The sequence below is a fragment of the Chiloscyllium punctatum genome, chromosome 7 (assembly GCF_047496795.1).
Source record: "Chiloscyllium punctatum isolate Juve2018m chromosome 7, sChiPun1.3, whole genome shotgun sequence".
Taxonomy (NCBI): Eukaryota; Metazoa; Chordata; class Chondrichthyes; order Orectolobiformes; family Hemiscylliidae; genus Chiloscyllium; species Chiloscyllium punctatum.
Window position 1 is genome coordinate 73,410,859 of NC_092745.1, and position 13,959 is coordinate 73,424,817.

At 39.9% G+C, this 13,959-nt stretch overlaps 1 protein-coding gene across 12 annotated transcripts in view; it reads right to left on the bottom strand.

Moving 5' to 3' along the window:
* The window catches only part of dock7 (dedicator of cytokinesis 7), a 166,750-nt gene that overhangs the window by 147,882 nt on the left and 4,909 nt on the right, over positions 1 to 13,959 (bottom strand). For all 12 annotated transcript variants that reach the window (XM_072574022.1, XM_072574020.1, XM_072574016.1 and 9 more), the window contains exons 3-4: positions 3,891 to 4,066; positions 92 to 160 (exon numbers count right to left, since the gene is read on the bottom strand). In XM_072574022.1, coding sequence (XP_072430123.1) covers positions 92 to 160; positions 3,891 to 4,066 — 245 coding nt within the window. The remainder of the gene's footprint in view (positions 1 to 91; positions 161 to 3,890; positions 4,067 to 13,959) is intronic.

A 13,959-nucleotide genomic window follows, 5' to 3' on the forward strand; every position in this document is an offset into this window, starting at 1 on the left:
TAAATGAATTTTAAAAACAACACGCTACAGTTGAACTTCACTCAACACTTAAAATTAACTTTGGTGAAAAAATATAAAACTAAATACTTACTTGCGATTCACAATAGCCCAGTCCTCAGTATAAGTTTTTACACAGTCCCTGACATGGGGATCCACATCACTGAAAATAAAGACTTAAATATCATTAATTATAAAAATTGTATTTCAAACAATGTGGATAAATTAATTTTCACAAGATATGCATTACTTTGAAATGGTTTCATTGATAATATAAGATAACTGTAATAGGACCAATACCCTTAAAATGCCACAATGTGTGGGAAGTGGAAAGGAAATTCCTCTATAACTTGAAGAAACTACTGTGCTCAGTTCTGGAAAACCCACCTTAAGAAGGATGATGAAGCCATGGACAGGGAGATAAGAAATTTGGATGGTGCAAAGATTAAGATGTTTTAGTCAGAAAGAGAAGAGAATCAAGAATTCTCCTAAATATAGCAGAAAAAAATAAAGAAAAAGGCATTGTGTTATCTGTGTTAAAATTGCTTTGGGTTTTTTTTAAACCAGATAAATAAAGTGGGCGGCACGGTGGCACAGTGGTTAGCACTGCTGCCTCACAGCGCCAGAGATCCGGGTTCAATTCCCGCCTCAGGTGACTAACTGTGTGGAGTTTGCACATTCTCCCCGTGTCTGCGTGGGTTTCCTCCGGGTGCTCCGGTTTCCTCCCACAGTCCAAAGATGTGCAGGTCAGGTGAATTGGCCATCCTAAATTGTCCGCAGTGTTAGGTAAGGGGTAAATGTAGGGGTATGGGTGGGTTGCGCTTCGGCGAGGCGGTGTGGACTTGTTGGGCCGAAGGGCCTGTTTCCACACTGTAAGTAATCTAATCTAAAGAACAAACATTTCTACTAAGTGACAAGACTGATCATAAGTTTTAGATCAGCAACAATAAAGATACAGGAATTATTTTTTCAAGTGTTAATAAAAAAACTGAAACATCCCTTTCCTATACAAGTCAGCTCTCAGATTGTCCACATAAAACTGCCAAATTAAGACCCCTTTAATTGTTAGCATATGCATTGTGAAGTAGACCAATATGTCAATTGTTTTATTTCAGCAATCACAAAGTCATGACTTTTATCTCATTGCCTGGGTTCAAACCCTAAGTTCTAATATTGAAAGGGCAGGGTACTGACCTACGATACCACATGTTCCACATGTTATAAGCAACTTCATGAATATATTTCATCTTGCTCTTCATATACATCACTAATTGATGTTTTCTTCAAATATTTACTCAATCTGTTCTGTAAAGCTAGTTTGGATTTTGCTTCCAACCCGGTTTCTAGCAGTATACTCCAGGTTTCAGGTTATGGAATAGTCCCATGAATGTAGACTTTAAACCAAATAAACATTAGTTCCCTTCCACAGCTTAATATTTAGAATATTCACCCGAATACAAAAAAGCATTCAATACAATTTCAAGAATTTAAATATTAAAAAACTTGTTTGGACATATTTTTGTAATACAAGATATGTGATAAATATAATCTATTTTAGAATTTGGATTTTGAACCAGAAGTATATGGGCTTGATCTCTGTACGTGAGGGGGTTTAGTGATTAACTTGTTCGTCTTTGTAGAGTCATGATTTTTTTTTAATCAGTATGTGAGAAAGAGAAAGAGAGAGAGAGAGAAACTTGGAATAATAATAGGGACTTGTTAGCAGTGTTAGAGGTTTATGTCCAGTATCAAGAGAACTTTGAAAGATGATGATCAGTTTCCACAGAGCTCCCATCTACTTTCTTTCAAACCCTTCACCAAGCTGCCTGGTCCTGGAGATATGGCACTACATAATAGTAGCATGTCCCCATTAAACATTCCCTGGACAGGTACAGCATGGGGTTAGACACAGAGTAAAGCTCCTTTTACTATTTCAAACTGGAAGTAAATCTCTCTCTACCCTGACCTCATCAAGCACTCCCACATCAGGGACAGCACAGGGTTATAAATAATGTAAAGTTCCCTCTGCAATATCCTCATCAAACATTCCCAAGCTAGGGACAGCACGGGATTAGAGTAAAGATCTCTCTACACTGACCCCAACAAACACTCCCTGAACGGTGGCAGCATGGGGTTAGATACAGAGTAAAGATCTCTCCACACTGTCCCATTTAACATTCCCAGGAGAAGTACAGCATGTGGTTGTATACCTCCTTTTTTCAAAAAAGTAAACCACCCTCTGCACTGTCCCCATCATTCACTCCCAGGACAGGGTCAGCATGGGGCTCGATACAGAGTAAAGCTTCCTCTACATTTCCACATCACAGGGTGATGAAAGAAGTGTCATAGTTGTGAAAGGAGGGACAGAGACATAGAAGCAAATTGTTCTCGGTAATTAAGAGGTGCAAAACAAGAGGCCAGAGATACAAGATTAAATAGAAGAGATTTAGAACAGAGTGTAGGAGAAATTCTTCATATAATTAATCTGTGGAATTTACCATGAAGGTTAGAGACTGAGACAGAAATGGTTAGGATATAGGAAAAGGTGGTGAATTAAATGGTGGATAAGGTGGGTAAATCTGATTAGATAGAATATTTGTGAGGGAGAAGTTAAACATCGACTCAAGCTGGTAGAGCAGAATGGCCTGTATTCTGCTTTGCATTTGCTACGTGCATTTACAAAGTTACTGAATGATTTTCTGCACAAGTAACTATGGTGGAGAATAATTCAGATCCTGCTCTAATCTTCTTCCCAGGAAGTTCCAAGATAGGTCTGTGAGTGCTGTGTGTGTTGGGTGTTACTGCTTACAAATGTTTCAGGTGTGCTCTGAAAATGTATGACAGATTTATGGTTAACTTGAATGTCAAACACTTCTCACCTGAAGAGCTGACTATAAAGATTGTCGATTACTTTGTGGAGTTTTGTGGCGAGCACAGAGGTGGAGGAATTCAAAACTAAAGGTCATAATTTTAAGGTGAGAGGAGAAAGATTTCAAAAGGACCTGAAGGAGACCTTTTTCACACAGTGGGTGATTTGTATGTGGAATAAACTGCCAGAGGAAGTGGTAGATGGAGGTTCAGTTACAACATTTAAAAGACTTTTGGATAAGTACATGAATAGGAAAGGTTTGGAGGGATATGGACCAACGCTGGCAAGCTGGACTAGTTTGGTTTGGGAATGTGGTTAGTGTGGACTAGTTTGACTGAAGGATCTGTTTCCATGCTGTTTGACTCTATGACATTCTGTGATCATAAAAGATATTGTAGAAATGCAATCCTCCGATCCTTTCTATATTATTCAAGTATAATTTGCATATAGAAATCAACTCAAACTTGCTCAAGCGTTCAATCACTCGACCTCCAACTTTTCCAGAACTTAAACGTGCAAATCTGTGGCTACCTTGTTTCTCTCCTCTTCCAACTGAAGGCACAAACCAGAACATTTACAATCTCCTTAGGAATTTCTTCAAACAACTAGCCACACTATATTTGATAAGACCCAATCTTTGATTTGTCTGCCTCTTTAGTTCCTCCACATGATTTTGAAATCTGCCAGTATATTCTTAAAATTAGCATTAAATGATCAAAAACATGCAGCTCGACAAAGTAAATAACTTTTATTTCAGCCTCGTTTTTCTAATTAAGTTATAGAAAGATAAAATAAAAACTGTGAAATAATGAAATATAAACAGCAAAGTTTGAAAATGTATAAACAGATGCACCATTATCAGCAGCATGTATTGTTTCAAATGGAACTCTTTAAACAATGAAACTTTCTGTTTCTGTGGTAGGCTATTGTGCAGTTATAATCTTATTGTTACAATTTTTCTTTTTACATTTAACATTAAGATTACACCTATTTTGGTTACACTGTCAGGAATTATTTATCTTACCTTTCTTCAGGGACAGCTTGCACCAGTGTTCGGCATTCCCTGGGGCTGTAGATAACTTCAATGTCATCTGGAGGAAATTCCAGCAAGTCCCTCAAGGGACCTGGATCAATTATTGGGGGGTGCATTAACACATAATCCTCGAAGTCCACTGGATCAACTGCCTCAGTTAATGGAACCTAGAAATTACAAATTCAGAATTTATAATCTGCCATCTGACAATAATTCCATTAACACAGCACCTAGCAAGTCAGCTGTGACAGTCAACTGGGTGGTGACAAAACATTTGTAGATGTAAAAAGGATGTTTCCAGTTGTAGGACAATCTACAATGAGAGGTTATTGTTGTAGTGGTTCTCGGCATATTTGCTGAGCTGGGAAGTTGGCCTTCTAGGTTACATCCTCAGTGCTGTGGAGCCTCCTGTGAAGTGCTGCTGTCCTGCGTCTGTTGGAACTTACTTGATCTTGCTCCTACTGCTTCCAGTTGCCGGTTCTGGTTGTTCATTGCAGTGGTTAGTATTTTGGGTCTAGGTCAATGTGCTTATTGATGGAGACCATGGATGAGTTCCGTGCTTCTCGAAATTCTATGCTATCCTCTGTTTGGCTTGTCCTATTATTGTTATGTTGTCCCAGTCAAATTTGTGGTCCTTGTCATCTGTATGTATAGCTACTAGGGACAACCAGTTGTGGTGTTTAGTGGTTTGTTGATGTTCATGAATGCGGATCACTAGTTGTCTCCCTGTTTGTCCTATATAACGTTTTGTGTAGTCTCTGCATGGAATCTTGTAAATTACGTTTGTCCTGCACACAATGGATATTGGGTGTTTTGTTCTGGTGAGATATAAAACTAAGATAAAGAGAAGTTGTTGTCATTAATCTATGAAATTCACAACCCCAGAGTGCAGTGGATTCTGGGCCAATGAGTCAATTTAAGAGATTAGATTCCCTACAGTGTGGAAACAGACCCTTTGGCCCAACAAGTCCACATCAACCCTCCAAAGAATAACCCACCCAGACCCATTTCCTTCTGACTAGAACAGCTAACACTATGGGCAATTTAGCATGACCAATTCACCTGACCTCATATCTTTGGATTGTGGGAGGAAACCGGAGCACCCGGAAGAAAGCCACGCAGACACGGGGAGAGTGTGCAAACTCCACACAGACAGTCTCCTGAGGCTGGAATAGAACCTAGGTCCCTGGTGCTGTAAGGCAGCAGTGCTAACCACTGAGCTACCGTGCCATGTCTATCTCAAGAGGGAGAGAGATAGATTTTTAAAAAAACAATAAGAGTTAAAGGATTAAGTAGAGCAGGTAGGAAAGTGGAGTTGACGCTAAGATGAGATCAGCCATGATCATATCAAATGGCAGAACAGCCTCGAGAAGCTGAACTGCCTGCTTTTAGTTATGTTTTTATTAAACATAATCACTTATAGAGTCATAGAGATGTACAGCATGGAAACAGACCCTTCAGTCCAACCTGTCCACGCTGACCAGATATCCCAACACAATCTAGTCCCACCTGCCAGCACCCAGCCCATATCCCTCCAAATCGTTCCTATTCATATACCCATCCAAATGCCTCTTAAATGGTGCAATTGTTCCAGCCTCCACCACTTCCTCTGGCAGCTCATTCCATACACATACCACCGTCTGCATGAAAAAGTTGCCCCTTAGGTCTCTTTTATATCTTTCCCCTCTCACCCTAAACCTATGCCCTGGGGAAAAGACTTTGTCTATTTATCCTATCCATGCCCCTCATAATTTTGTAAACCTCTATAAGGTCACCCCTCAGCCTCTGACGGTCCAGAGAAAACAGCCCCAGCCTGTTCAGCCTCTCCCAATAGCTCAAACCCTCCAACCCTGGCAACATTCTTGTAAATCTTTTCTGAACCCTTTCAAGTTTCACAACATCTTTCCGATAGGAAGGAGACCAGAAGTGCACACAATATTCCAACAGTGGCCTAACCAATGTCCTGTACAGCCGCAACATGACCTCCCAACTCCTATACTCAATACTCTGACCTATAAAAGAAAGCATACCAAACGCCTTCTTCACTATCCTATCTACCTGCGACTCCACTTTCAAGGAGCTATGAACCTGCACTCCAAGGTCTCTTTGTTCAGCAACACTCCCTAGGACCTTACCATTAAGTGTAGAAGTCCTGCTAAGATTTGATTTCCCAAAATGCAGCACCTCGCATTTATCTGAAATAAACTCCATCTGCCATTTCTCAGCCCATTGGCCCATCTGGTCTAGATCCTGTTGTAATCTGAGGTAATCCTCTTCACTGTCCACTACACCTCCAATTTTGGTGTCATCTGCAAACTTACTAACTGTACCTCTTATGCTTGTATCCAAATAATTTATGTAAATGACAAAAAGTAGAGGACCCAGCACCGATCCCTGTGGCACTCCACTAGTCACAGGCCTCCAGTCTGGAAAACAACCCTCCACCACCACCTTTGAGTCAGTTCTGTATCCAAATGGCTAGTTCTCCCTGTATTCCATGAGATCTAACCTTGTTAATCAGTCTCCCATTGGGAACCTTGTCGAAAGCCTTACTGAAGTCCATATAGATCACATCTACCACTCTGCCCTCATCAATCTTCTTTGTTACTTCTTCAAAAAACTCAATCAAGTTTGTGAGGCATGATTTCCCACGCACAAAGCCATGTTGACTATCCCTAATCAGTCCTTGCCTTTCCAAATACACGTACATCTTGTCCCTCAGGATTCCCTCCAACAACTTGCCCACCACTGAGGTCAGGCTCACCGGTCTATAGTTCCCTGGCTTGTCTTTACTGCCCTTCTTAAAGAGTGGCACCATTTCAGCAATGGGACTCTGGCTATGAAAGGAATGTGTTCAGACATAATCACATTATATGATCCAGGTGACTGGAATACATAACCATGACTTTATTTGGATCACTGGCAGTTGAAGAGAGCAGGTAATATGTGTTTGTGTTTTTACCAATCTATAGAACTGGACAAGCAATTGAGAAACACTTGTTCTCGCTATCCAAGCATGCCTACTGATCTTGACAATACAAGTACTACAGACAGATTTAAGATTAACTAACCCAACACTGTAACTCCAAAAGAACAGAGAAGTCAGTTGTCTACAGCTTTAAACTGACTCAACACCAGAAGCAGTAGGAGTACCAAGTGAAAACAGCAAAACCACTGAATTCAACCTGAGGTCTGCCAAGTCACCAAATTTATGATAATAAATAATTTCAATTTTACTGGACTCTAACTTATGTAATCCATCCTTCCCACTCTGTATTCAGCATGTAAACGTTGATTGCGTGCATGTGAAAGAGCTTTTTTTTATCATTTTACTTAGACCAGATTAAATCAATAATATTCCTCTTCTCTTTTATAAAAATACTCAAGAAAACCAATCACGTCTTTTATTGTGGCAACACATAAACAGTTAAGCACTCGCAGAATTGACCAGCATATCCATTGATTTTTTTAAAAATCCTGTTGTGGTCAAATGAAGAGCAGGAAAAGAGGAAAGCCCATTCAACCGCTCATTATTTGTTCATTACAGAGAGAAGCAGAGATGGAGACAGATTTGGGAAGGGAATTTGAGAGCTGAGGATCTAGGGAGATGCAGGGACAGCTGTCAATGGTGAAAAATTAAAATCAGGGTCGCACAGGAGGTTAGAGTTTGAGAAGTGCAGAGAACTGAGGATTGTAGAGGAGAACCCAAGGAATAGGAAGGCTCGGCAATGAATGGGGTTTGAAATCAAGAAGGAGAATTTTGAAATCAAGCATTGATGGATGGAAGCCAGTGTCAGTCAGTGAGTTCAGGGTGATGGATGAACGAAAGTGAGAGGTGAGAGTTATGAAGTGACAATAGAATTGTGAATTATATCAAATTTCCATAGAGCTCAAAGTATAAGCTTGTCAAGAGAACATTAAAATAGTTGAGTGGAGGTAAAGGTTTTAATAACAAATAGGATAAGGTAATGACAGTAACCATAATGGTTCTTGGGTGGAAACAAGCAATCTTGGTGACTAAGATGGTGTGGGGTTATATGACCCTTATCCTTCTGAAATTTAACAAGGTTATATAATAAAAGGACTCCAGAGTGTTTTACAATCAGGCCTAAATCCAAGGGAAACAATAAATAATAAAGACATGATTCCGTTTGGTATTTTTGTTTTAAAACAAAGGAAGTTTAGGCTTTGCTGGACTGAAAACCAATGTAAGTCAGTGAACTCAAGAGTAATAGAGGAACAGAACTCAGGTGCAAGTTAATAAAGCCAAGGTTAAGAATTCAAGCTACAAAAGAGAAGTTCAACTTTCAAGAAGAAAATAAATCCAATCACTCGAAAATAGAAGTCTCTCAAAACAAGCTATACTGTAGAAATTTCAGATATAATACACACAATGATACAGATAAGGTTGATTATTTTATTAAACAGTGACCATATTTTATTGCATTCCATATGTTACATTCTTAGCATCACCTCAACTGGGTCAGAGATCAAGAGAAAGGGTCTGAAACAAATAATTGCAGTGATTTGGTTGGTTTATTTTTTACTTTCTCTTCACTAAATTGCTCACTTTAGAAATAAGATGACTTATTTGGATTTAATGTGCATATGCTGCTTTGGTTACTTATACTTAAACCTGTCAAACATTTGAAGAAATCAGAATTTCTCAATGAACAGTTATTAATTAAGCCAAACCGAAAAATGAGATTTGAATATTTCCACTGTTAAAGATGTGCAAATATTTAGATATGGCATACAGATTAATACTATATAGAAAATATTGTTCAATCATAATGCAAGCTCATATATTAAGATACAAAATACAGGGTTAACATTTGCAGGAATAACATTATAAAAAATTAACTACATTCATGCAATACTAGTATTTATTTCAGCCCATAGGGTACAAGTTCACAATGCAAGAGAGTGATCAAAGAGTTGAGAGAAATCTTTGACTTTATCAGAAAATCACCAATAGAACTTTTAAAGCATCACTCAGATTCAATACAGTGCATAATATTCTATTCCCAGTGTCACAAACTGTGCAGAGTCAAGCTAATTTAGCAAACAAAAATCTAAATGATTTCACATTTGTCAAAAAGCCCCACGAGCGTTCAAAGAAAAAAAATCCATCTCAAGCTCGGTGAAATTTTGCCAAGTGCTTAGAAGTTATAGAGTGAACAAATCAATTTAGAAAAATTATATACATGTAACCCAATTCATAGTCAGCTTCTAGCAAAGCTAAATCCAAGGTCAAATGAATGGAATTCACTGGTCTAACTTGATTAAAATCCTAAAATTAGTGAAATCATTCTGTCTTTTCTCACAGATAGGAAATAAGGCATCCACATATAAATCTTCTCTTCAAGAAATAAAGGATGTGATACTCCACTCTGTGGATGGTTCAACAATTTTAGCCAGTGTATAATAAATCACAGATGTCAGCCAATACCAGATTGGTCTTTTGGTTTGTGAGGAGTGAGATATCAGCCAAGGCAATGCATAGTGTAGAAATGCAACTAGATTGTGGTCTTGGGTTGTGATGGAAATTAAATAAGGAAAATAAAATTTGGCAACTCTTTCTACTCCCAATCACTGCTCTCAGACTGCTTGGTGAATGTGCACACTTGTGCACTCCACATGTCAATTGTCAATCGACACTCAGAGTGTACTTTACAGGAACTGTCATTTACATGAGTGACTAAAATATGGCCAGTCGCTATGGTACTGTAATACAAGTTAGCATCTTTGGAAAAATGAGAACAATAAGTTGGAAAAAGACAGTTAGTCTTTTTAAAAGGAATATTATATACCAAGAATAAATTAAATATTGCCATACCTTGACATCATAGAAGATACACTGGTAGTATAAAAATATCGTTGGGTCATGTTTACGCATGCAAGGCTATTTTATAAGATCTTCTATTTATCAATTTTGCTCATCCCTAAAGATCTGTGGTTTAGCACGTATTTTTGTTATAGGGTCATATGGCATAGAAACAGGCCCTTCGGTCCAACTCGTCCTTGCCATACAGGTTTCCCAAACTAAACTTGTCCCACTTGCTTGTGTTTGGGTCATATCCCTCTAAACTGTACCTATCAAAATGTCTCTTCAATACCATGGGCAATTTAGCATGGCCAATTCACCTGACCTGCATGTCTTTAGACTGTGGGGGGACACTGGAGCACCCAGAGGAAACCCACACAGACGTGGGGAGATCGTGCAAACTCCACACAGACAGTCACCTGAGGCTGGAATCGAACCTGGGTCTCTGGCACTGTGAGGCAGCAGTGCTAACCACTGAGTGACCATGCTGCCCTATACTGCAGTAGATGTCAATGGTAGTTCTGCTATAGGGCGTCTTTTGTTAACACAATTGGGCTTTTGCCCAAAACGTTGATTTTCCTGCTCCTCAGATGCTGCCTGAACTGCTGTACTTTTCCAGCACCACTCTAAACTTAACTCTGATCTCCAGCATCTGCAGTACTCACTTCCACAATTGGTTGTAATGCAACTGGGTGAATAGGGAACACTTTTTCTAAAACGTAAATTTTTCAAGTGCGTTGGCTATAACGCAATACATCATCAACACTTTAAGTGTATTAGTATTGTGTGATTTTTGTACAGAGTGGGGCCACATGGGAACACAGCCACAACATAATAGCAGAACTACCTGTTTGGGGTTAAGATTAACTAGAAAAATGAGATGGCATTGATGAATTGTCTTTCAGCAACTGTATATCCATAAAAGGGAGTTACCTGTCATGGAGGTGTGATAACATGTCTGAAGAGGTTGATGGGAAAAAAAGGGTCATTCAGCACAGAGGTAGTGTCCCTATCTCTGAGTCAGGAAGTCCACCTCAAGTCCCACCTGCTCTGCAGCAGTGTCATAACATGTCAACAAAGGTTGATTTAAAATACAGGTGAATTGGCCATGCTAAATTGCCCGTAGTGTTAGGTAAGGGGTAAAGGTACGGGTATGGGTGGGTTGCGCTTCGGCGGGGCGGTGTGGACTTGTTGGGCCGAAGGGCCTGTTTCCACACTGTAAGTAATCTAATCTAATCTAAACTGCAGTACTGAAGGATAGTCAGGAGACAGAGATCAGGATTAGGGTGCTGCTGGAAAAGCACAGCAGGTCAGGCAGCATCTGAGGAGCAGGAAAATCGACATTTCGGGCAAAAGCCCACAGAGATCTAGAAGTGCATCTTGTGAATAGACCAACTATTAATGCTGAATTCTTGCCTTGTTTTCTACTTCATCAGCTGGCTTGGATCCAATTTAGCAGTCTACTGTTGATATAATTGTGAACTCTTGAGACTTACTTCTCACAAGCTGTTAACTACTTTCAATATAATTAGCTACTTCAATTGTACTTACATTTTCAAACATATATAGAACTATCATATTAATAGTCTACTGCATGTGCACCACTGGAATTGTTCATCAACTTCTGTATGAAGCATTATTTACATTTCAAAAAACAATAGCAGTTATATAATAGATCTATTTCTGTTTTTGAATCACTAACAAGATGACTTGGTTTGGTGAACTGGTACTGCTCATTGTCAACCCAAGGTGTAAGAGACTAGGAAAGACATATAGTGGAACTGTCAAAGCCACTAAACGATCTGGACAATGGTGAGTCAGTGGAGAAGATAGAGCAAGATCAGCAAAAAAATGGTTCTCTGTTTTGAGAAACAAAATATTTAACTCACCGACCAAGTTTTGAATGGCAAGATAAGAATCTCATTAGGAATACTTAGTTGCCTATTTGTATCCATTTGCATGTATTAGCACGCCATTATTACCTAACCTCACCACTTTGATATCTGCTTCCCACTTCTCCAGTCACCAGATAAAAACTGCATGTGCCAATTCCTGACATGAAAGCAATAGAGGGTTCCTCATGATTTAACTTGCTGCTTGACCCTCTGGCCTTCACCTGAGACAACAGTCCCCATTATTTCAGGACACACTCCATAGGCTGCGATTGTCCTCACCCGCACCAGCATCTGCCCCTCCACCTCACCTCTGTCTATAGATATTGATAGCAGATATGTACCACCACCACTAACCCCTCGTGGCACATCTTCAATTCATACAAAATATGGTTCTGCACTTCAGTGCTGACTTTGCAGCAGACCTACATCTCTTGTAGCAATGTTACTGCCAGGACACACTGCACACAAGGAGAGGACCCATCGAATGGATCACGGTGCATCTCAAGGTTGCTCGTCTTGCATCCACTTGGATACTCACAGCATCTCTGCTTTGCCTTGCCTTTTTTGCTGTTTACTCTATCAGCCAGAGCTTAAAGGCTTGTCATAACTGCCAGTCGTCATCAGCCACAAAAGTGCATGGCACCAGGATACATCAACTTCATCTCACACACACACTGCACATGATTCAACCAGATGGCCATGTCTCAAAGCCCTTGAAGGGCTTTGCCCGAAACATCGATTCTCCTGCTCCTTGGATGCTGCCTGACCTGCTGTGCTTTTTCAGTACCACACAGCATCTTACATCAGTCCAGGGGCTTGGGCAGTCAGGGAAAAGGCATTAATAATCATACAGCACTGACAATCTCATAGTGTATTTGTGCAACTTGGCTTCCATTACATTCATCAGAATAAGGTTCCTATGTTAAAGGTCTATGTTGAAGCATTGCATGGCTCTCCTTAATCCCACTGTATGGAAGAGTAATCATAAATGTCCAGGACCAGGTACCTCACAGGATGTTCATGGAGGGACGAGAGCTATCTTCTGCAACCATGGTTGATGAATCGATTATGCAAGTCCCTGAATACAGCCAAGTGTAGAGACAATGCAGGCTAATCTTCAAACAGGGCCACTGTGGTGCAGATGATGAGCTTCCTGAAGATACGGTTGCAATACCTGGATTAGTTTGGGAGAAACCTTGCAGTACACACCAAACAAACGTGCCACATAATCCTAGCATACCATGCTTTGTGTGACCGTTGCAGGCAAACAGGGGATGTGATGGACTGTGAAGATTGGGAGAGCAGCAGTTGGCTTCTGAGGAGGAAGATGAGGACATTGAGCAGGAGGAAAATCACCCTCAACAACAACAGAGCCATGCAGCATCAGGCAAACAAACCAGACAGGACTTAATTGGCCCCCACTTCTAATAGATAAGAGTTGGATATGATTATCATTCACTGACTGTAAAGTAATACTGCTCAAAAAGCAAGCAGTCCCACCTATTCCCAGATGCGAATACACCTTTTGTTTGTTCCTTCTTCATTTTTGCTGTTGCTGAATATAAGTGACAGTCTTTAACCATTTGCAGACTTTCCAGTCTGTGATGATCCTACACTGAACAATTAGAAGATATTAGACCACACTGGGTATTGGGGAAAACAGATGTACTTCATTAGATAGGATGATGGCAAGATCAGGCAACCTGTGTAGTTTTTGTTCTTAATTAGCAATACATTGACAAATATGCCACTGATGTGCCCTGTGAAGTATTCATTTTGGTTGCTCTCCCAGTACATGCACAATGAAGAACAACTTTTGGCTGGTAATGCTTGACCAGATGCATGGCTAAGTTTTAAATTTGGCACTGCCATTGGGAATCCAGAAGGTCCCTTCAGTCTTGAATGCTTCCACCTTTGACAAGAGGGAAGACAGGATAAGCATGATGCCATAGAGTTGTGGTACCTCGATAATGAGGCTAGCTTCGGAGAATAGCATGAAAAATCTCACTGGGGTTCGTGGAGAAAGAAACCCTCTATGAAACTCACCAAAATTGACGTTTAGTTGATTTTGGATCATATTCAGCCAATAAGATCAAACATTGCTCTACAACAAGATAGTTAATGTCAGTAGAAATGGCATTAGAGACTCTACAATTTATTTTAGCATTCTTGGTCTAGGTAAGAAGATTCATCCTGGTCATTTTTTTGTGATCTTTATCCAATAATTTCTGTTCCATTCAATGTTAGGACAACATTATGCTTGGCTATGAAACCATTCACACATAAATACAGTCAGTCATTTGGGGTGAATTTTCCCATGGGCTTCAAAACCTCAACA